At 31.5% G+C, this 23,038-nt stretch overlaps 3 protein-coding genes across 5 annotated transcripts; 1 reads left to right on the forward strand and 2 right to left on the reverse strand.

Moving 5' to 3' along the window:
- The first annotated feature begins 2,068 nt into the window (after positions 1-2,068).
- LOC108347976 (cyclin-P3-1) lies at positions 2,069-4,659 on the forward strand. Its single transcript, XM_017587454.2, has 4 exons — positions 2,069-2,481; positions 2,799-2,889; positions 3,445-3,849; positions 4,167-4,659. Exons 3-4 carry the CDS (start codon positions 3,452-3,454, stop codon positions 4,420-4,422), a joined length of 654 nt encoding a protein of 217 aa, XP_017442943.1. The 5' UTR covers positions 2,069-2,481; positions 2,799-2,889; positions 3,445-3,451; the 3' UTR covers positions 4,423-4,659.
- A 476-nt stretch (positions 4,660-5,135) lies between these two features.
- On the reverse strand, positions 5,136-9,444 carry LOC108347975 (DAR GTPase 3, chloroplastic). Of its 3 annotated transcripts, none has more exons than XM_017587452.2 (9): positions 9,182-9,444; positions 8,870-9,019; positions 8,653-8,769; positions 7,561-7,704; positions 7,385-7,471; positions 6,838-6,953; positions 6,165-6,346; positions 5,863-5,913; positions 5,136-5,743 (listed from the first exon to the last, which is right to left on the reverse strand). In XM_017587452.2, the coding sequence occupies exons 1-9, from the start codon at positions 9,299-9,301 to the stop codon at positions 5,736-5,738; spliced, it is 975 nt and encodes a 324-aa protein (XP_017442941.1). In that variant the 5' UTR covers positions 9,302-9,444; the 3' UTR covers positions 5,136-5,735. The 3 variants fall into 3 exon arrangements, with proteins under 3 accessions (XP_017442941.1, XP_052728360.1, XP_017442939.1); XM_052872400.1 differs by having other exon boundaries at positions 5,136-5,767; positions 5,856-5,913; XM_017587450.2 differs by having other exon boundaries at positions 5,856-5,913; positions 9,182-9,443.
- A 3,522-nt stretch (positions 9,445-12,966) lies between these two features.
- LOC108347942 (ARM REPEAT PROTEIN INTERACTING WITH ABF2) lies at positions 12,967-18,337 on the reverse strand. Its single transcript, XM_017587405.2, has 19 exons — positions 18,024-18,337; positions 17,742-17,929; positions 16,969-17,141; positions 16,765-16,885; positions 16,615-16,689; positions 16,418-16,512; positions 16,171-16,246; positions 15,972-16,079; positions 15,396-15,524; positions 15,043-15,111; positions 14,839-14,898; positions 14,609-14,732; positions 14,375-14,520; positions 14,219-14,282; positions 14,037-14,113; positions 13,815-13,879; positions 13,628-13,745; positions 13,411-13,535; positions 12,967-13,257 (listed from the first exon to the last, which is right to left on the reverse strand). Exons 1-19 carry the CDS (start codon positions 18,229-18,231, stop codon positions 13,170-13,172), a joined length of 2,109 nt encoding a protein of 702 aa, XP_017442894.1. The 5' UTR covers positions 18,232-18,337; the 3' UTR covers positions 12,967-13,169.
- Between the last annotated feature and the right edge of the window lie 4,701 nt (positions 18,338-23,038).

The raw sequence follows: 23,038 nt of genomic DNA on the forward strand, positions 1-23,038 counted from the left end.
ATAGTAATAAAAAATGTTTGATTTACTTCTACCAACATTATTATTTTTTATTTAAAATGGTGATGATGGTTGCAGCAGTATCCTGTCCAGATCATTACGTGTCTTCGTCGATTATGATGGCAAATCGAATGGTAGGTCAAGATTCTTCTTAAAGCATGAGGAACTATGAGTCACGCACATGATTTTATTTTATTTTTATCAATTATGTTTCCACATTTGTTGAATACTATACATTATACAAAATCATGAATCAAATCAAATGTATAATTAATCTTAATATAGGGAGTGTAAAAAGTTTTAATAAACTAAACATTTTATGTATGAATTTTAAATACTTATGACAAGAATTAACAATTTTCGTAACATATACTAAAGTTTATAAATCACATTATTAAACTGTCATGAATAAAACTTTTAAAGAAAGATTTATATCCTCGTTATATAATTTTGAAAAACCAAATAGACACAGGTCAATGAAGCTTCTTTCGCCAAACAAAATTTACGAAAATAAATATCGTACATAGCTAGTTTTTAATATATTGAAATTTTGTCTCATAAAGTATCATACAAAAAAACATTTTAACTTATTGGCTGTGTTTTAACGCAAATATTAAAACACAACTGTACCAGAAAGAAATGACAAAACGATGTCGTGGCATTATATGATTTGTAAATTTAAAGATCCATATTCATACCACTCGTAAATATAATACCAAAACTACATCACTTTCTCACATTATAACTTTATCTTTCAAAATCGTTATTGTCATTATATTTAAATTGACAAAATTATTGGTCCCAAAGCAAAGGAATATTTCAACGCAACACCATTTTTTTTTAATTAAAATTATTGTGAAATATCAAACAACATATCAATGAAGCTATATATTAACATACACAGCAATTCCACAACCACCCATGTCATTGGCTGATTCCGATATTATATTAAAAAATAAATTTTAAATTTGATTTAATCTCATAAAATTAATTTTAAAAATAAAATGTATATTTATTTATATATTTTAAACTGGATTTATCATTAATTAAAAGTGATATTTTAATCTAGACAATTTTATTCTTATAAATTCAACAACAAAAATTATATATGACGATTGAAAAAAAAAATGAAAAGCGCGTCTAAATGTCTAAATAAGTAGCAATAAAAAATGTACAGCAAGAAATAAAGAAAGTGAAAAGTAAATATTTTAATGACCAAAACGGAGTCACAAGACATTTATACTTTTATCATATCCCCATTTTTAATCATTATTGTTATTCTTAATCATAATGGGTTATGACTCACTAACTATACACTTATAATCAGTTATGACTCACTAACCATACACTTATGGTTTTTAAAATCTCGTAACATGCATTTATACTGATACTATTACAATATTTATTGAAATTAAATTCTGAAGCTTTTCTGTGAGAATATTTGACCTTTCACAGCACAGATTTCTTGTCTGCTTTGCTTTATGTAAACATTAAATATTAAATTATCTAGAATCACTGTACTCAAATTCCACTAAAGAATATGATAGTTCATTAGGCATCTCAATCAAATAAATTTAAAAGAAGAAAATGTATTTATGAATGTGTGGTAGCAGCAAGAACATTATAGAAAAAAGACTGTTTTTTTATTTTTATTGTGGTGCTTTAACCATGACCAAATTGCTTATAAAGTTAGTTTCTTCTTTCTGTGACATCACTAGCATATCTTTGTCTAATTTTTCACTGTACCCACCGCACCGATGAACATTTTTTTTTTCTGTGAGAATATGGATCTCATTTATTCTTTAATTCTCAGAAAAAAAATACTATACAGATATTTTAATAAAATATTTTTAACTAATAATTATTATCTCATATAATTATATAAAAATAATTCGGTTATGAGTTCTTTGTTTTTTTTTGTTTTAAAAAAAGTTTTTGGCAATTGGTTAAATTTACATGGATAAACTCCTACATAAGAAGATATGTGATATAGAAAAAATTTATAATGAGAGGAGTGCATATGTGCATATAATATAAATAAAATATATATATTAAGAAAGTTGTTTCAAAGAAGGTGGGACTAAAATTGTATAATTGAAAGCATTAAAAAGAGTTTCCTGTGGAAGATGAATGGTATTGGGACATGTTGGCTTTGGCATGATATGATATGACAGTGGTGGAATGCATTACGAACGCTATCTGTTGAGAGAGGAAGAAGGTTTCGGGATTAATTGAAGGAAGAAATCCTTGTGTTGTGTTGTTGTGTGGGAGCTTACAACAGCAGGGTGTGAACAAATCCTACAAAGACACAACACTGTCAACTATTTCTGTGCACACAGAATGTTGGAGTCCGTTTGGGCGGGGAGAAAGACATGATCTATCTGTGTTCGCAGCACCACTGTTCCTCTGCCTCACCCTTATGAAGAACAACCACCACACAGCCCTACCGCAAGATATACTAGTCCCTTAGCACATCACAATCTTGTGAGTTTTACATCTTTTTCTCTCTTTTCCTCGCTACTTGCATTGTACTTGCAGCATAGGTTGCTTTTTTTCTTTTCTTTCTGCTGGCTTAATACAGTGGGGATTTCTTGTGTCTGTTTTTTAGTCTTCTCTTTCACTTTTCTCTGGTTGGTTTCGTTGGTCAAGGCTGAGTTGTTTTCTGTTCTTCGTTCTTTCTGTGTGTGTGTGTCTCTCTCTCTCTTGTTTTCTGGGGGGAGGATTTTGTGGAGTGTGTTTACCTGACACGAGCTAAAAGTTTTGTCTCTGTAACGAAATTTGCGGCAATCTTTGCGGTATAGCTTCTGGGGGGTGGCGGGGTGGAAGTAAAGTTGGTGACTTTGAGATCTGGGTGGGGCTTACATGCAGAGACTGCGGGAATGAACAAATTGGGTATGTTTCTCTCTGTTGGTTGAGACAATTGTTAATTTTCGTTTATGCTAAGGAGATAGGGAATTGGTTCGAGTGGAGTGGACTTGTTGATTTTGGTTCTTGGTTTGGGACAAGAGACTCGAGATCTGGGGAATAGTATGGTTTTAGGTTGCTCGAGCCAGATAATCAATGAAGGGGTTATTCAGATCTAACGAAAGATCAAGTTGTGTCTTGACTGAGACTATATATAGGATTAGAACTTCTCTCTGAGTACTTCAGATCATAAGATTTTGTAACACATAGGATGAGTTATCTTTATGCATTAGGAAGAGGGCTCTTGCAGTTTTATTTTCTTTGGGGAGGGAAGGGCATAACTCTTTTTCTGGCTATGTTGATAGATTGTCATTCTTTTGTTCTAAGCACTTGTGGTGTGTTAGGGAAAACGTTCAGTTGAACTTAGCTGACATTTTTTTCTCTTTCAATACATTAATATTGTTGCTTCTCTGTTCTCTGCTTTGGACGGACGCATGGTGCCTCTAAAACAGACTTAAGTTTATCATGTTCATTTGTTTGCAGCTTGGATATGGGGAGTCTTGCGGTTGAAACTGAGGATGTAAGCTCAGACATGTACCTTTCATTGGGGCTTAAGGAAACAGATAAAGGAGTAGGAGTTCCTCGGGTTTTATCACTTCTCTCTTCTCTTCTTGAGAGATTAGTTCAGAGGAATGAAACGCTATTGGAGGCAAATCACTTAAAAGATGTTGTCACAGTATTCCATGGTTTAAGAGCTCCTAGTCTGAGTGTTCGTAAGTACATTGATCGAATCTTCAAGTACTCAGGTTGCAGCCCATCTTGCTTTGTTGTGGCACAGATATATGTGGATAGATTTATTCAGCACACAGAAATCAAATTGACTTCACTTAATGTGCACCGGCTTTTGATAACAAGCATTATGCTAGCCGCAAAGTTTGTAGATGACGCGTAAGTGCAAGTTTAAAATTGAACAAGGGCACATAATATCTAGCTGTCGTTGTATGCATTATGTATCTTGTGGTGGATATGGTAATGTTATATGTAAAACTTATCTGTTTGTGGGCCTGATATTGTTATATCAGTAACTGCTATAGCCGGTTGATAATGACAACCTTAACATGAGGAATCAGTTATAAATTTGACAAAAAATGTTTTTAAAGAAAAAGAATGGTTCTTCATACTTTCACCATTTTGAGTAGTTGTCATTGTCTATATTTGTTTCATTCAGCCGAAGCTGTTAGCTTACTTTGCTGTTTGGTTTACAGATTCTACAATAATGCTTACTATGCAAAAGTTGGGGGAGTAAGCACATCTGAATTAAACAGGTTGGAGATGAGTTTTCTGTTTGGAGTAGATTTTAGACTTCAGGTTAGTGTAGACACGTTTGGAAGATATTGTAGGCTATTGGAGAAGGAAGCCGCAGAAACACTACAAATTGAAAGGCCAATGCAGGCTTGTCGAATTAAAGAAAGCTGGTCAAACAAAGACGACCCTGCTTGTGCTTCCACAATTGCTAGATAAAATTATGTCTGCAACAAATGTAATATAGCTGTCCGCAATTGACGGAGACATTGAAATTTGAAGTATTTCTAAGAGAGAAAAGATTGTTGTATACAATTCAACCATTCTTTCACGGACACGGTTGTGGTTGGTTTTATTTGGTTTTTTTTTTTTTTTGTATTTTGTTTGCCCCTTGTTTGTAATTGCAAGCTTGGAACCACATAGAGATTGTGATGAAATTTTATCCCTTACAATTCATTTGACTTTGCTCTATCAACGCTTTGGAAAACTTACTGATAGCACAAAACTGTGAATAAGCGGCGCTTTCTAAGGATCTGCGAAACTCCAATGGACGAAGTATATGTACCTTTCATATATTCCCACTGGTTAACCACTTTTCCCCCTACTCAAGGTAAGTGTTACTATGCTGTAAAGATTACATTGTGCTTTTATTCCTTCAGATTTAGACAAAGAATCACCGAATATAAAATGGTGAGTGGCTTAAAGTATGAGGTTAAGAATGTAAATGAATAAACTGTCAGATTCCCATTGGTTCCAAAGTCATTTATCCAAACCATCTTTTAATAGTATTAAATCTTCATGTTATATAATTAATCCAGGTTTATTAATCCAGACCCATAATCGGTACCATGTTCCAGCTCCACAGAATGTGATTTTTTTTTTTTGCCGTAACAAAGAGAAAAGCTACACCACTGCGCCCTGAAAGATAGGTGGGGGCTAGATCAGGTAGTATATTTATGTAACCGTGCAAAGCTACACCATCTCGTCTTTACCATTTTATTGCTTTGGCTCAACCATGTTTATCTGTTTGGTTATATAAGCTAGAAGATCATTAAAAAACTAAAAGCATAAACCCTCATTTTTAAGAAACATCTACCTATAATGATTAAATATATACTACCATCAAGCATACAAACTCCCATCCCAAAGCACACTACTAGTTATATACAGACACGGTGATGCTTGACACCAAATTACATAGTAAAAATAGCTTTAAATCCTTTCTTTCGTGTGCCTCAAGGCTTCAAATGCAGTCTTGTGGGAACATCACCTTTCTCTTCCACAATGTCATTCATAACCACAATATCCACATTCATCTTAATCCATCTGGAGTTGTTTTCTGCAGTCAGTTTCAGAAGGTCTTATAATTTTCAAATCAAGCTTTGGAGAATTCTGCTCTCATGCAAACATGTGCCTTCACGTAGAGGGCCTCTCCAGTGCCGTCCAACCAAACTTACCTTTTCTAAAATCTGCTAGGACGCGGAATGCTGCTTGATGAACATCTCCATTAAATATTCGAACTGCAAGCTTCTCTATGAATCTGCAATTTAGTAAATAAAATACACTGTACTATGTTAAGAAGAAACATTAGCACTGTCTAACTTCTAAATGCAAGACATATATAAATGTGAATTAGAAAAAGAATCGCATACATTTTACCATTTTGACTATCTACATCAATTTTGTACCGTTTACGAAGAGTATCTCCTCCTGCAACCAAAACAAAGACTGAGAATCGGTAGTTTTAGAGGAAAGAGAGATCAAACAATTTAATATTGACCACAAAGCTGTATCACTTTGTAAATAACAGAAACGCACGTTGGAAAAACATATATAGCGTAAAATGTCAGTGAAATAGTTGACACTGATATCATAAGCAAGGTGCCATGAGAAAGAAAGTCAGAGTTCTAGAAACAGACGTTTTTCTCAACTAAAATAGGATTCTCTGTCACGTCACATACCTACTGTGGGAAGCTTTGTGAGCATCTGCACAAGAATTGCAGCAACATCAGCCACATCATAGGACCTCTCTCCGATATCATCACATATGGCGAGTTTTATAGCAGCTGACTGATCACTGATTCGCATTGGGAGTATCCCAGGAGAATCCAGAAGTTCAAGATCTTTACCAAAACGAACCCACCTATCACATAAAGAAAGAAATGACAGTTTACATATTCAGCACATGTTATGAAAGAACAAGTGATCCACTACTGTTTTATTTGAGCCTACACCTATAGTCGGAACAAATTAGTTGCAGCATACTTTTGCAGGAAACTGTGTTTGACGCTATTAGCACTTGAACAGAATGTACTATGTATATCGTTAGTTGAGCAAAAAAATACCCAGAATTTAAAATTTTCAACATTTGGGATGAAAAATTTACTGATGAAATTCAGAGGGCAGGAGGATGCAACCATGAGATTTTGTAGTCCATTCCTTTTTTCTCATTTTAGTTGTCATTTAAGAATCAAGAATAGATGACATACAAACTTAAAAGTACTGAAGTTAGCTTGAGTAATAGGTTAAATAAAATACAAATTATTCATGAATAAAAGAAACTGCTGCAAATTTTTAATACTCCCAATTTCTCAATAAAAAGAATTATTTGTTTAAACAAAATGAATAACCTACCTCAACTCTCTTGTAACTCCTGGCCTGGGAGCTGCTGGGCACATTCTTCGCTTTAACAAACGGTTGATCAAAGATGATTTTCCAACATTAGGGTATCCAACTATTCCAGCTCGAATCTATTAAACAGTAGCATACATTCTTTACGTGATAATAATTTGGGAGGCATTCAAGTGAATGACAACAATCGGCAAATACTTTTTTTTATCATATACAATTTACTGAGCACATTTTAATTTAGAGAACAAGTGATCAATGAGAAAGAGTGTTGTGACTTGTGGAAACAAGAAGGCGTTCGTCTCTTTCTTTATCTAACAAACCGTGTGTTGCTTTATTTTTTTTATGGAAAAGTCGCCCTTTCAAGTTACAAGTGAGAAAGAGAATATCGAAAGCTAGTGCGCACACAGTACAGTTATTTCTTTCTCCTATAAAAGGTGTGTTTTCCTTATTCTTTAAAAAGAAAAGTAGGACTTTTACCAGAGACTTGGCATAAGAAAATGAGCAAAAGACAATAAAAATGGGTATGCAATAATTACTAGGAGCAACCCACCGCACGAGGAAGTAGCCCTTTGGCTCTACGCTTAATATTTACATCAGCTGCTAATTCCTTTGCTAAACGGCCTAGCTTCATTGTTCCCTGTACTGACAACACGTGATCAGGCATCCTGTAAATGAAACTTCAGAATATGGAGGGCTATGGGAGAAAAAAATATATTGTTTCAATACCATTCCAAGCTTCCCATTGGAGAAGACAACCTTTGTTCCATTCCTAGTAAAATAATCTGCCCAAGCATTGCGGTCTGCAGTTGATATCATGTCTTCTCTATTTAAGACCAAAATTCTCTTTCTATTTCCAAGCCATATATCCATCTACGAAAGAAGTAACAGTAAGATGAAGAATAGGAATGAATCATCCTAGAACATGTGGTCTCGATATGGTATTGGGATGTAATGTCTTATTACGCTTACTAATACTTCATGTCCCAATATTATGTAACATTAATAAAACTTTTTAGCATAGACACAAAAAATAAACTGTTGCGAAACAAAGAAACCATGCAAACTGACTGCAACACTTTATAACTGAATTACCTGTTAAATAAAGACGCTAAGACCAACAATAGAGAACTGCAAGAAACAAGTATATATTTCTTCAACCAAATTGAAGATGATAAAAGAAAACCTCTTAGGCTTTGAATAATACGAAGGAGTGAGGAAAACAAAAAAGAGCTCTATCAAATGCAATCACAGCTAGTTTGGATATACTTCTCAAGAAGCACTAGTAGCAGAAGAAAATAAAAAGAATCAAGTTATGCACCTCAACTTTTTCGTCGCCAACATTCCCACAGGTGAAGTGTACAAGTTGATTTTCACGTGTTCATGTAGTTTAACTCATTTTACTTTCTACTTTTGTGCGTGCTGAGATGTTTGTTCAAATGGCTCTTAGTTCAAGATAACAACGGGTACAAAGGATAAATGATAGATTGGGCACCCTTAGGCCCAAGAGAAATAAAATTAAATGGCTGAATGATTTTATTGGTTGGGCTTGAGGAGTTATATATACTATATTTTTTACTTTAATTTTAATTCCCTAAACACTAGACGATCGCACTTATAGGGTTGTCCCTTTATCTAGCTATTTAATTAAGGGTTCTGTAATGTATAACGATCAATGCAAAATATGAAAGTTCCAAAGCTAGTTTTAGCATCTTCTATGCAGCCTTCATCATAGCATAAGACATCACTCATGTCAATTCTAAGCGGATACTTAACAAAGTTAATATTTTTAAATTTTAAAAAAGAAATAAAGATACTTGCCTGCGGATGACTTGTGGACATGGGAATTCGTCCATCCCGCACCTCTATCACAACATCCATCAACTTGAGCTGCGCCTTCAGTTCTTTTTCTGCTTTTGCAATATGACCAGGAAACCACTGCCCCATGCCCCACAAGACTATCAGCACTCCGAGTTTTGCACTAATGCAACAGTAGAGAATGCATATTAATGGGGAGACACATAAACAAATACCTTACCTGCACAGGGCGCAATGTCTTTGTCCAGTGATAAAGATCAGTGTCCAGGTCACTCCAATGATCACTCTCTCCTTGAAACCCATCAAATAAGTTGCCGTTGGGATTTCCATATCCATTATCCCTCGAACTGGGGCCTCCCACGCCAATTATCTACATCAAAAAAACTGAATATATTACGAAAAAAAAAATGAAAGCTTGAATTTTTGAAATAGCAACACATAACAAAAAACAAAGCCCGCGAGATGCAATATCGAGAGATGAAAGTGTATCGGAAAAAGATAGAAAGCCGAGTGAAAGGGGGAAAAGGGCTGCCTGAATAGTGGGGGATGGGGATGAGAGAGCCGATACGGAGAATCTTCCACGGTTGGGAAGGAAGTTTGTGGGAATTGACGGAGAGTTGGGGACCCATAAAGCTGATAGCTGAACACTCATCACTGTGCTGTGCGACTACTCATTCAACACTCTGTTTGGGATAATACTGAAGCAGAACGCAAAGGCGTGTCGATTGAAAGGAGAGTGGAATTTTTTTTTTTATCTTACCAAGATCTGTTCGGCTAATATGGATTGTGAGATGGGATAAATTACCCGTTCCGTTCAACTTATGTAGGGTCTGCAATTACCTATATGCTAATTAGCATACATTCCGTAAATAGATAATTGAGTGATTAATTATAGAGACAATTACTTTTATTTGCACCTTAAAAGTTTTTCACACCTTATTTTCAAGACAAGTTGAGAGTCTAATAGATATCTTTTCTCTTTGTTTCAACTTTTAACAGTTATTGTGTGTTTGTCATTATTAATCTTTAGATTTATCGATATTTTTTTTTGTGTTCACCTCAATCTTGGTCAACTTCTTTTTACCAACACACACTCCTTCTTTTGACTTCTTTATTTCATTCTTCAATCAGGCAAGTTCATAATTGATCATTCTCACTTTTATGATCAAATTAAGTACACTAAAATATCTATTATCAGTATAGAAAAGATTAGTGAACTCAAGTTGTCTTTCAACAAATTTAAGAGGAATTTCAAAAAAGTGATACTTATAATAATATGCAAAAAGCTTTAAAACATGTATTAAAGATAAAAGAAAAATTTGTAGTAGATTATGTAAAGAAAACAATTATATAAAGACATATTGAATTCTTCATCAGTTATCCTTTTATTGTCATTTATTAAATTTTTAAATAAGTTTTAATTAATCAAACAAGAATGAATTAATTCATTAAAATTCTCACTCGTTCTAAACATATACGGGTAAATTTTTAATTTAAATCTCACATGTTCCAAACCTATATATATATAAAATTTTACCTTTCATGTTCTAAAGGTATATATATATATATATATATATATATATATATATATATATATATATATATATATATATATGAAGTTTTATCTTACATGTTCCAAACGTATATAAATTGCATCTTCAATTGAGAAAACAAAAGGTGATGAGATTTAAACAAATCGACAAAAATTCTAATTAAAAAATAACATTGAATTATCAACAAGAATTTTAAAAGAATACTAAAAATAGAAATCAAATTTCAATAAGACTCTATTTTTAAGAAAATATATGGAATAATACTTTAATTGCACAAGACATCATAATAAACTATAAAATCACAGTAGAATCAACACAAATAAACTTTAACCTTCCATGTGGAAGATAATGCAATACATTATAAAATAAAACATAAAACGTGTTTAATGAATGGCGTAGTGGTTATGATCATTGCACTTTGCTAAACATATTTTATATCAAACTTTTGTGAGTAAATATGTTTCTCATACACACTTTGAGCTTTGATTTAATCAATCAAAAGTAACCTAATTCAGTTGCAAATATGTCAATGTTGTAAACCATCCTTATATTATAGATATTTAATATGGAAGAGAAATTCAAAGAGACTTTGTTGGAAAAAATTCAGTGCATTAGACAATTCAAACTTGTGTGCATAAGACTTAATACAGTAGATATCCATTGAACCTCTAAAGTATTAGATGATTTCAGCGATATACTAATTAGACAAATTTAACAACACATTATCCGACGACTTGTATGTATAAGCTTCTCTTTTAAATCTTCAATAAGACTTTATTTCTTCATTAAGTTTATAATCTTATATTCTCTTAGTAAGTAATTTATTTTGTCAATATGGTATATAAGTGCACTACACAATCTTTCACTATATCATCGGTAGACAATTTATGAGTTTGCTTACACTTTAACTACACAAAGTACGAGTTAGAACACTTAGAAAACATCTATGTAATTCTTTATATTATCAAAACTCAATTAATAGACGATTCATCAAGTTATCCAATGGATTTCAACAAACTACTTTCTAATTTAAACTTGTATAACTATAACTTTTAATGTAAGTCGTCTACCTAAAACGTCTATCATATAACATGACTTAAAAAGTTAATTTAATAAATAATTTTATTTAAAGTTCAATTAATTCCTTTTGAAAATCTCAATTAAAACACTAAATATAAACTCAATTATTATTTAAAAAAATTAAGATTAAGTGTTTAAAATGTGATAAAAATACATATTTATCAATCATTAACCTTTTTTTTTATACTTGACTTTTCACATTTTTTTTTCATATTTCCGACTCTTTAAGATTGTTGTCTTGTTAAAACAATTTTATAAATTGAATAAATATTCACTGAGTTGTACATATTGAATTATTTTATGTTAGCTTCTAATGAATAACAAAACGGGTTTAACTCACTAGTTTGTCAAAATTCCATGAGTGCAATTGATAATTTCAACCCACAAACTTGTTTTGACTCTTTTGGCTTTACCTACCAAATTGAAAGACGGGACTTTTTAATTTTTATTTTTTAATGAAAATAAAAATAAAAAAATAATTCAAAATTTTGATTTTTGTATATTAGATTATTTGAAGAATACATATGCATGATAATATTATAATTTAAATTATTAACACTACATTAAGTTTAAATATTAATTAAATATATAAAAATAATATTTATTTTAATTTATTCAATTAGAGATATTAATTAATCAATTAAAACTTAAAATATATTCACAATAAAAAATGAAAGATGGAGCTTTTTAATTTTTATTTTTTAATGAAAATTAAAATAAAAAATAATTCAAAAATTTGATTTTTATATTAGATTATTTGAAGAATATAAATTTTTAGAGATATTAATTTGATTTTTATATTAGATTATTTGAATAATATCTAATTTAATAGATGAATAATATTATAGATGGGATAATTTAGGAATATATCATTTGTTTTATCTTATTTTTAAACCTATCTATTGTGCTATATATTTTTTTAACTGACTATATGTAATTTCTTGGTCAAGTTGTGTATCTCATTAAACTAAATTAGCAAAATTTTATGCTTCATAGCTTACTTAGAATATATATATATATAACAATATATTCTTTTGTTTCATTTTCTTTTATATCAATTGGTTCAATTATTACTCTTTTAATTTGATCGATCAAAGTAACATATTATAAGAATCTCAAAAGAAGAGAGTGAAAAAAAATTAATTAAGTGAGCTAATGAACTAACCCTTTTAACTCACCAATCCGTGATAAATACCGTGATGGGTCAAGTCAAATCGGGCCAAATTATCCATTTTGACAACTCTAAATATGTGCATACTAATTCATATAATACTTTAATAGAAATATCTTAAACATTTATAATTAAATACTTTATTACTTCTCAATTTAATTGCTAAAACGTAGTGACAATTGAATTTTAAAAAATAGTTATAATGGCTTATTGTTAGATTTAGTAAAGTTCAAGCATTAGAGCAATAATTATTAAGAATATTACTATTTCTCTAATGTTTGATGACCCTCATAATAAAATAGAGTCATGTTTTATTAATTTATTGTTATTTCTGATGACTTTTGGGGAATGAATTTTCAATTTAGTTGTAATATTGTTTCATTGCCCAATTGTATACAGCTTTGAGAGAACAAATTCATGAATTTGTCCAGGATTTTTGGACTTTTGATCACATCACCAGGCCAAAACTTTCATTGGCAGTTCCTTCAAAGACAGATCATTAGGAAGATTCCATTGAGGTGAAGAGTTCATGACTGTAAAAATAATAAATTAATATGTTACTCAAACAAAAATTACTATTCCCCCACTGCATACACTAAAAAAAGAATGATCCGATTATACCCAATTAACCTCCTCCCTCGAAATAACCATCACTGAGCCTTCGATATCGAACTAACAATTACAGTTTTGTTACATTGGTTCAAATCTAGAAGTCCTCACAAGTCAGCTGGATGAGATTTGGCAAGTAAATTTGAGAAGAACATGCTTATGTTTGGAAGAACGTGATGTATCACGGTACTATACCTGCATATTGAAAAGATGAAAATATATAATAGAATGATGAATTAAATGAAGGTTGGGCTTCACGGACTGAACGCTCCCAGTACACCCACACCCAACTATATAAACACGGCCTAGTTTGGAAGTATTGTACAGGTTGTAAAAATTATAACATACCATGGTTCACGACTCAGTACATCAAATTTCTCCAACATAAACAGTATGCATGCATTTCCTAATGAAGTAGCATTGAAGTCTTCAGCCATCTTGTACAGTTGTACAACATTTTCCAATGAAATTTCCTATAAAATTAAGTTGGTTAGCCTTGAGATGAAATTAACAAAAGCTTTCTATTAAAGAAAAAAAAAAATCATGAAACACAAGTTTGGTGTACCTGAACAATAGCACATTCACAAATACGCTTAAGACCGTCTAGAAGATACTGATCTGCCGCTTTGAGGAGATCCTTAGCCATATCCACACTGACATCTACCGATCCAGTGTATATAAATCTAGAAGTTTCAACGTAAGATTAGTTGTGATATTACAAAATCAAAATGAAAAGATGGCTAAAAATGCACCTCATCATCAATTCAAAGACATCCCACTTTATATTTGGAATAAGTACATTGTTTGCTTCCCTCTCCTGCACCACAATTCGTAAGACATTGCATTAGTATGGATATTTTCATCTGACTGACGGCTTCAGTTCCACAGAACCACTAGTCGTATTTTAATTCAAAGTGATTGATAAGAGAAAAAAAGGATGAAAACAAAACACAATACAACCAATTAATGCTTACCCTATAACTGCCATCAAACATAGCACGAAATATGTCTGAAGAAACTAAACAAGCTCTATGAGCATAAAAGCTTCTACCTGAAGAAAGGAAAAGAAAGTAAATTAGATCGTATATCGTAACCAGTGAGCATAGAAAGTAAACAAAATTAATAGCAGGAGAAAATTTAACAGCAGATACTCCACCTTCAACTAGAAATGTAACGTCAGAAAGTTTTGAATTGTTCACATATTCCTCGCCCAAGTACATCTGCAGAAAATATTAATGGTTAACAAAAAAAGAATTGAGAAAGAAAACGTCAACGAAAACGTGTTAAGCCCCACAGGAGAAGAGTAAAGTACCTGTAGACTTGGTGATCGAGGAGGAAGTTCAAAAAGGGAGACAACAGAAGAATGGGCTTTGGCAGCTATTCTGTGAAGCGCAGCTGAAGCATCACCCTTCTGCTTTACGTTTGTTGATTTAAGCATGTCCAGCAGCAAATTTAACCCTGGAAATTTAGAGTGATGCTGAATGAAACACATGTACGATATACGGTGAGTTAGAAATTAAAAAAAATGCAGATATCAATAATTTACCTCTATTGTCAATGAATATAGTTTTACTATCACGAGGAGAACATAAATACGCAAGAGCAATAACTACACGTCTTTGAACCTTTTCTTCAGGGTAGCACATAAGACGTATTAGGTGTTTCAACACCTGTCAAAGAGGAATAGATGTAAAAAATAGTATCCAATACGGTATCACTAAAACAAACGGAAAACATATACAAGTCACCCCGCAAAGAATTTGCAAGAAAACTCACTCGCCCTTGAGTCTTTTCCTCTAATCTTTTTAACGCCTTCATTGCACACTCTACAGTTTGCTGCAAGTGATAATCACAAGAAAATCCACTTAGTGAGTGAGAGGGGTTGTGTGTTTACATATATTACTAAGTTATCGTTTAGAAATGTAATCATATACTAAGTGCAAATTTATTACTCTTATTACAAAGAATAAATGAACATACTTGATTCTTGAAATTTGCAGCTTTCAGTCTTTGAAAGCCATCAGCCTTAATAATACAAACAACGTTGTCCTATCATAAAAAATATCGTTACATCAGCGACAGCATATCATTATCATTGTGGATCAATGCAGTGGCGTAGCTTTCTCGGATGTGAGAGACTTCGTCTCCAATTGTTTTTACATACATACACACATATATATAGTATATTTTATATATTTGGCCTCTAAATCTTTTTTCTACATCTGCAAACAAATTATCTCTCCAAAGTATTTTAATAAAGATTCGCCACTCTAATAATTTTAAAAGACAACAAACATTGTTGACAGAAAAAAGAACAAGGAGATTAACTTTACCTCGTTATCAGCAAGACCATAGAGAGCAAAAACAACATTTTGTTGGACAAGCGTCGTCTTTGAGTCAAGAAGTTTAAGCAGAGGCTCTATACCTCCACTTTGAACAATACCAGCTTGATTGTGCGAGTCCTAACATTGAAACGTCATGTGCAAAATATAAAGTTATGATAGAAAATGGAAAGAGTAAAAATCAGCGCATAAAATCACAGAAACCATGAACGTTAAACATACAAGGTTGCGTATGCTACAATATAAACACACAACCGTGATTATCAATTTGAAATAGTGTCGCATAACAACTCTGAGAAAGTTATAGATAATCACTATTTTAATTATTATAGAAGTCAGATCAGAGATAACTTGAGGAATATGTTACCCAAAAAATGATGTTCCATGGGTAAAAAGAGTATAATGCTCATCAAAGTTTATCTTTGAATACTTTATTAATTGACAATCCTAGACCGGGCTGATCAGACACTGTTATGTTATGATACTAAAAATTTCAATTTGGATTCTTCAATTCTATATTACTTTTTATGAGCATAAGGCTAAATGTTTGTTGCTTCTAGAAATCACCTGTGCCAACCTCCCAAGTGCAAAAGATGACATTTCCTGAAGCTCGGCATCAGAAGACTTCAGCATATCAACCAATGGTGGAATAGCCCCTCGTTGGGCAATATGAACCTGTATGAACCAAAAAATACGGAAGTCAATAAGTGGACTTTAGTACTAACTGATTAATCGTTTTACAAGTTTGCAAAGCTACTTGATCTACCTTGCAATCTGAATCTATCGTGGCAAACTGACCAAGTAAAAGGGCTGCTTCTCTTTTGCTCTCCGAACAACAGGAACTATAATTGAAAATATAGACTAACGAATGTTATTTAGAAGGAAAAGTACAAATTACCAAATAATAACAATAAAGGAATAACTCACTTTCAACGAATTACTACTGTTTGATAAACATATAATTTTTCTATTGATTTCTAACAGGGAAATCTAAGACTGAAGCACAACGATACCTGAGTAAACAAATGACAGGTTGTAAAGCACCAGCTAAAAGAACATCTTTCTTGATATTTGGCGAAGAGTGGACCAGATTTCCAATTACACCAATCTACAAAAAGCATAAATTAAGTTATGTGTTAGTAGTAGAACTCTGCAAGCAACAACAAACTACCAAAGACATTAATCATGTGAAGTGATTCAAGCATCTTACCGCCTCAGAATGTAATTTAGGATCCTCCGATCCAAGCATTAGTACAAGAGTGGGTAATGCATTGCATTCAACTATCTGCAGTTTTTATATCTTGTAAACAACCGAGACAACAAAATCTATCACATCAATTTAATGCAGGAAGTTAACTACCTGATTTTTATTGCCATCATTTTTAAATGCAAGAGTTCGCAAGGCCCGTGCAGCTGCTCTCTGCACTTTAACATCATTGAATTCAAGCAACTCAACCAAAAGAGGTATACCACCTTCCCTCCTGAATATACCATATGTATATAAGGATAAGGAATACAGTTATATTATTGAAAGTACTGAAGATTAAAAAAATGAGAGAAAAACCTGACACGGGTCTTGATGTCATCATTTTCATGAGCTAAGCTTGTTATTGCATCAGCTGCTCTCTTTAAAAGATAAACTAGTGGTTCAGAAATAGTACAGATCTTGTGTCTCTTTAAAGATTCTACTAGACAAGGCAAGACTCCGACACCTACAATGAGGTCCTGATGCTCTTGCTGTTTCACGATAAAAGTAAAGCAAAAACAAAATCAGAATTCGAATGTTACCGCATCTTTTAACAATGAAAAATGTATTAAAAATTAAATAACCATGTATTGATGCATTTACCTTCTATATTCAATAGTCAACAATAGAAAACTACATCTATCAAAATTGACAAATCTTTCTGCAAAATTGATGTGCCTAAGAGTGTAATTCATTCTACATGAAACATCAAGAAACCAACACTAACTTCTGATATTAACTTCGTTAAAAGTAAATCATTTCTCTTTACATAAAGACTAACAACAGCACTAGAACAATTACATGTTAAAAACAACACTTTATGTCATACATATTGTTTCCATAATCTCAAGTGCATAAGCATCCAATATAGTATATAATTGTTCTGCATCCAATATATGGCAAATAACATGAATAAATAAATATTCTATTATCCAAATTGAAGTCATTTTATACAATACAGATTAAGACAGGTTCTAAATTCAATGGAAAATCAAAGCCAAACAATCAAAATTCCATTACATGTTTTCAGGAAAAAACACCCAAACTGTTCAATTACTAAAGTGAAAAAAAAAATAGTAGAAATTAATTACTTTGATGGCCAGAAGCTCAATGATGAGCGAACATCCTTTGGCCACCTCAAACTGCTCATGCATGGTAACTTCGTCATCATAACATTTATCCCGGTTAATATCATCATCATTCCCTGCATCTGACAGTTGAAGATGTTTCACCAGAGCATGGACAACACCACAATCAATCAAAGTATCTGCAAGATCCTCTGATGAAAAGAAACGGCAGAGAAAGAAAAACATGAAATTCAGTAGAAGCAAATACACAAATCAAAGCCGTTAATAATGAAAACACAAAAGTACCTTTTTCCGCAAGTACAGATAGGTTGTAAATGACTCTCTTAACGGTGACACAGTCTGAGGCAGTTGAATTAAGGAGAGAAACCTGACGTAGAACCTTCTTCCGGATCTTTGAGGAGAGGCACGGCCCCTTTGAATCTGTCTGGTCCTGGCTTAGATCTCCTTCAGGCTTACGCTTCAAACACCTTGACTCAGGGTGAGGGTTTTCCATTGAATCTTGAAAAGAGAAAAAAAAAATAATAATGAAAGAAAAACAGAAGGTAGAAGATGGGAACAGAGTGGGAGGGAAATCTCGATTTCGAAAGAAACCACTAAAGAGCAAGATCCGTGAATGCTGATATATAAAGCTGTTTTAATTTGAGTTTGGGCGCTAGCTTTCGCGCCAGATCATTAAGCACATCTTGTCGTGTTATTTTATAAATTTGAATATGTGAATTATCTTAAATTTTGAATTTTTATCCTTTTTAATATTTGAGTAATTAGTAAATTTTCTCTGACTAATGGGTTTTTGATATATTTACTTTTCATTTGAGCCCTACAAAAATTCAGGTAACATATTTGTGCTTTTATTAGGGAAAGTGTTAAAAAAATTTGCATTATTAATTAGTTATTACACTCTTAAATATAGACCAATGGAGTTTTTGAAAAAGTTTTCCTTTCTTTATTTGATTTATTTTTGGGAAAAAGTTTACTTCTACTTTAACCATTTCTCATGATCCTCAATACAAATTTTACCTTTAGGTTCTTAGAGAAAAAGAAATCATAACTCTTGTTTTTTCACTTGAATGGAAATGTACATGTATGTACTGTATAATAAGAAAATGGAAAATATAAACACAAAAAACAGAGGGAAAAAAGTGATTTTAATTTTATTTGTTATTACCAGAATTCATGGAAGAGTTTTTGAGAGGAAGATTGAACCTTGAATGCGTCGTTGTTGTTGAGGAATTTGAATCCAGCTTCGAATGCACCTTTCAGAAAATTTATCTGTAGAATACTCTCGTATAGTTGCATATAGAACTTAAGAATCTGGCCTGTATCTCGGATTTGTATTTTGAAATTGGTACCACATATAATTCTGTTTTGGGTTCTCAAGATTTGGGAAGGATATATACAATTAAAGTTAGTTGATTAATCTTTTATAATATAATTAATTTTTATTAATAATTATATTTTTTTAATAAATAATTGAAATAATAAATAAATAGAATTAGTTAATCTAAATTTTGATATTAGTAAAATCATTTGTTTTAATGTACAACTATCTAAAAATTTAATTTTTATGTTAATAATTTGCTTTAAATTTGATTTATATTTCCAAATGTTTACTTTTTATATTAAATTATTTTAAAAAATAATTCAAATTATAAAATATACAATATATATAAGGAAATTTATTTTATCACACTAATTTAATTTACCTTAAAATTTATTCTGAATTTCTCTTACTTCCAATAACTTCAATTTTCCTTCTTCCTTTCTCTTCATTCTTTCTAACGGTACAAAACCTTTCAATTAACAAAATAAAATACTTATCTTTTTCTTTTCTATTTATATATACATGAAGTAGGGTCTAGACTTAGACTATGCATAATACAATTTTTTACATTTTAAATTCATTATTTTGTGATGTATATTAAAATAGCTACATTACAATTATTTAATATTACGGTACAAATCAAGTAAAATGTAAAATAAATTATATGACTATGTTATGATTTCTTTTAGAAAGAACTAGTGAAATGTGCATAGTATGTGTGTTTATTTTTTATAATAAAATTATAATTATAAAAATAATAAATAATTTCATTTATTATTTATTTAATAAATAAATTTTGTTCATTTAATTAAAAAAATAATTAACATACAGAAAAAGAGAGTTAAATTTAAATAAAACGATAACTTGAAGGATAAAAAAAATTGTAACGACTTCAAAAATGGTATTTTAGAGATGATAGTGAGTTAAAAATAATGAGACCCTATTATTTTAATGTTAAAAGGGTTTTAATATAAAAGGAATTGTTATAAACGAGTTTCAGTATTTTGAAACATATCATTTCTCTATAAACTACTTTTCTATAATTTTTAACCTTCTCTTTAAGGATTCTTGCACCATGTTCATTTATTTGAAGATCAAATACTGCTTGTATGATCCTTGCAGTGAGATCTTGAAGTTTGCCCAACTAGTTTCTTAAATAAAGTAAGTCAATTTTTTACTCTTTCTTTGGTTTCACGTTCTTCAATGCATGTGAGGTCTTCCTCCATCTCATGTATGATGTATTTCCTTCAGTTCTCTACTAATTGATGGTTTTAATGGTATACCCTGATCATGTCTTCATTTTGTAGTGTTCTTTGGTCTCTTTGAGTTGAGAGAGCATGGTAGGGTTCTATACAGCTGGTTTGAGCTCCTGAAAGGTAAGGGAAGCTAGTATTTCTTATTAACTATTAATTTATGAGTATGATTTGTGATTAATTAAATGATGGTATGATTTAATTGAAATTGTGATATCTCTTCTAGTATTTATTGTGTCTGTGTGATGTTAGTTTATGGTTTCTTTATGTAATGTTGAACATGATGTGATTTTGAGATTATTGAAAGTATGAATTGTATGTGATTAAGTTGTATATGATGATTGGAAATGGATGTTAGGGTAAGGAGTAAGGAGTTGTCAAATACATAGGTATTATTATTGAAATTAGAGGTTTTACCAGACAAGTTTGTGAGATAGGGTTTTGATTTAGAAACCTGATGTTTTAGGTTGAAGTATATGTTATTTCAGACTTGTTAGAAGTATGAATTAGTTGAAATCTGACCCAAAACTAAGGGATAGTTCATTAATGATGTTTTGTTTAGTTTTAAGATTCATTTTGGAGGTTTGGACTATTGAGATTTTGAATCAATGATTTTGTGTGAAATTAAAGGTTTTGGGTGTGTTAGTAAGTCATTTCTGACTTGTTAGAGTTCTTAAATTACTTAAAAATGAGTTAGGATAGGCAGAATATGATTTTGGTATTTAAGTTGAGAATTTAGAGTTTTTTGAGTTGATGTCTTGTTATAAACATTTGATTATTAGTTTAAGATAGGTTATATGTTTTTGTTTAAGTCTAAAATAGTTTATAATTAGATCTAGGAGTGTTAGAAATTTGTAAAAGTGGTTAGAATAAGTAATGGGTGGTCTAGAAGTGCTAATTTTGCAGTTTTGTGCTACAAAATTATGCAGTCCGGCTCGGCGAGTAGAATTTGAAAGTTGGGGGAGTGTGGGGGAGTTTTGGTAGTAAGTATAATATCTTAAATGTTTCAACGTTCCAATGAAGTAAGGCAAAATTTTGTATTAAGAGAAACTTCAATCTAAAACCCTCAGGTATTTACATCTTGAAAATATTGTATTCAAAAAAACTTTATTGTTGACTGGGGAAAAACACGATTCTTAAGAAAACAAAAATGAGCAGGCAAATTAGTTGTCATACATGCTAAATGTTTGACATTCTTAGATATATTTGTATTGCGGAAATTTATTCTTTCAAACATAGTGCAAAGGTTTCAATCACTACTACAGACATTACTCACGAAAACCCATACACATCCATTATGTTTCAATCAGTTATGAGAGGTTTTTCACGTAATATGTGTGTGTGAATGAAGAAAGATTGTTGTGGAGTTCTACATATCTATACATATCTAGTAAATCCATATATGACTCTTTCGATAATAAGATATAGGAAGATGATGAGTTTGAATGTTGCACCCTATCGCTTGTGCGAGGCAGTGGAGAGGGGAAAAATATTTCATCGTTGGCTTTGACTCGCTAATGTTCTTACTCATAAATCCTTGAAAACTAAGGAAGACAAGTCCTTACTGCGATGGCAGGATGACTCGAACTGCTATGTTTTAATGAAAAGTTTGTGTTGTATGGTATGAGAGATGGACCACTGGTTTGTGTTTATGATGTGATATAATCATGTTGAGTAACTTGTCTCATTACTTTGTTACGATGATATGTGTTTAAATGACTATTTTCATGTTTATGATTGATATAAGGATAACTCACCCATGTTTTGTTTGGTAAGTCTGCGATGATCGTGTAACTTGTGTGGTTATACAGGAGTAGATACTATTGCAGATGTTCTGGATAGAGTATAAAGTGTCGAGTTGTTTGCGAGTGATGGGGATTCACGACTTGTTTTAAATAACTTTTTTATGAGATTTTCAATGTTATAAACTCGGATTATGTTTAAGTTTTATGTGAATAATAATGTTTTATAGAACTTTTATTTTCGCTATCACACTTGGGATCATAAGGGGACAAGGAATCGAAAAAAAAAGGTTTAGAAAAAAAGGCTTTGGAGTTGCCACCATAGTTTATTTTAGGCAAACTATGAAAAACCATAAAATAAGTCATGGTCTATGAAAATTAGATTTTGGGTTTAGGAAAATATTAACACTTTACGTGCGTGCCAAAAAGCAGTACCTTTAATTAACTATACAAAATTGGTGTGATTTTCAAAATATTTTATTTCCCCTAACACTAACACTATAAAGAAACAAAAGTTTTTTTATTTCTTATTTTATGGCCCAACAAGGATTGACTTTACTCGTGTGCATCTCCATTCACGAGCAAAGGTAGGAAAAAGAGAAGGAACAAGTAGTAGATCGACGCAGACGATCACACGAGTACTTATACTTTTAAATCAACATTTAATTATTTAGAAAAAAAAATATTATCAAACACTAAAATGATGCAATCACACTTATACCTTTTTAACCATATTTAATTATTTAGGAAAAAAAACAAGGTTATTAAGCATTAGGACGGATGATCATGTATACATTTAAAACAATATTTAATCATTGAGGATAAAAAATGTTATTAAACAATAATATAGTAAAACTATGTATAGGATTAATCTCCTCTGTGTTAATATACACAAGGTTCTCTATTTATAAAAGAAGAAATATGAATTAAGTCCAAAATAAAAATAAAAAATAATAACAAACAAACTAAAAGTAAAAATAAAAT

The sequence above is a fragment of the Vigna angularis genome, chromosome 2 (genome assembly GCF_016808095.1).
Source record: "Vigna angularis cultivar LongXiaoDou No.4 chromosome 2, ASM1680809v1, whole genome shotgun sequence".
NCBI classification, from domain to species: domain Eukaryota; kingdom Viridiplantae; phylum Streptophyta; class Magnoliopsida; order Fabales; family Fabaceae; genus Vigna; species Vigna angularis.

Excerpts from the sequence above, each read along its gene's own strand:
- LOC108347976 (XM_017587454.2), top strand. The coding sequence starts at position 3,452 with ATGGGGAGTCTTGCGGTTGAAACTGAGGATGTAAGCTCAGACATGTAC. Across the intron at positions 3,850-4,166 it reads GCAAAGTTTGTAGATGACGC|ATTCTACAATAATGCTTACT; the intron begins GTAAGTGCAAGT and ends TTTGGTTTACAG.
- LOC108347975 (XM_052872400.1), bottom strand. The coding sequence starts at position 9,301 with ATGAGTGTTCAGCTATCAGCTTTATGGGTCCCCAACTCTCCGTCAATT. Across the intron at positions 7,705-8,652 it reads TGTCCACAAGTCATCCGCAG|ATGGATATATGGCTTGGAAA; the intron begins GCAAGTATCTTT and ends CTTCTTTCGTAG. Across the intron at positions 6,347-6,837 it reads GGAGTTACAAGAGAGTTGAG|GTGGGTTCGTTTTGGTAAAG; the intron begins GTAGGTTATTCA and ends TTTATGTGATAG.
- LOC108347942 (XM_017587405.2), bottom strand. The coding sequence starts at position 18,231 with ATGGAAAACCCTCACCCTGAGTCAAGGTGTTTGAAGCGTAAGCCTGAA. Across the intron at positions 16,513-16,614 it reads CTAAATTACATTCTGAGGCG|ATTGGTGTAATTGGAAATCT; the intron begins GTAAGATGCTTG and ends TGCTTTTTGTAG. Across the intron at positions 14,733-14,838 it reads AGGAAAAGACTCAAGGGCGA|GTGTTGAAACACCTAATACG; the intron begins GTGAGTTTTCTT and ends CCTCTTTGACAG.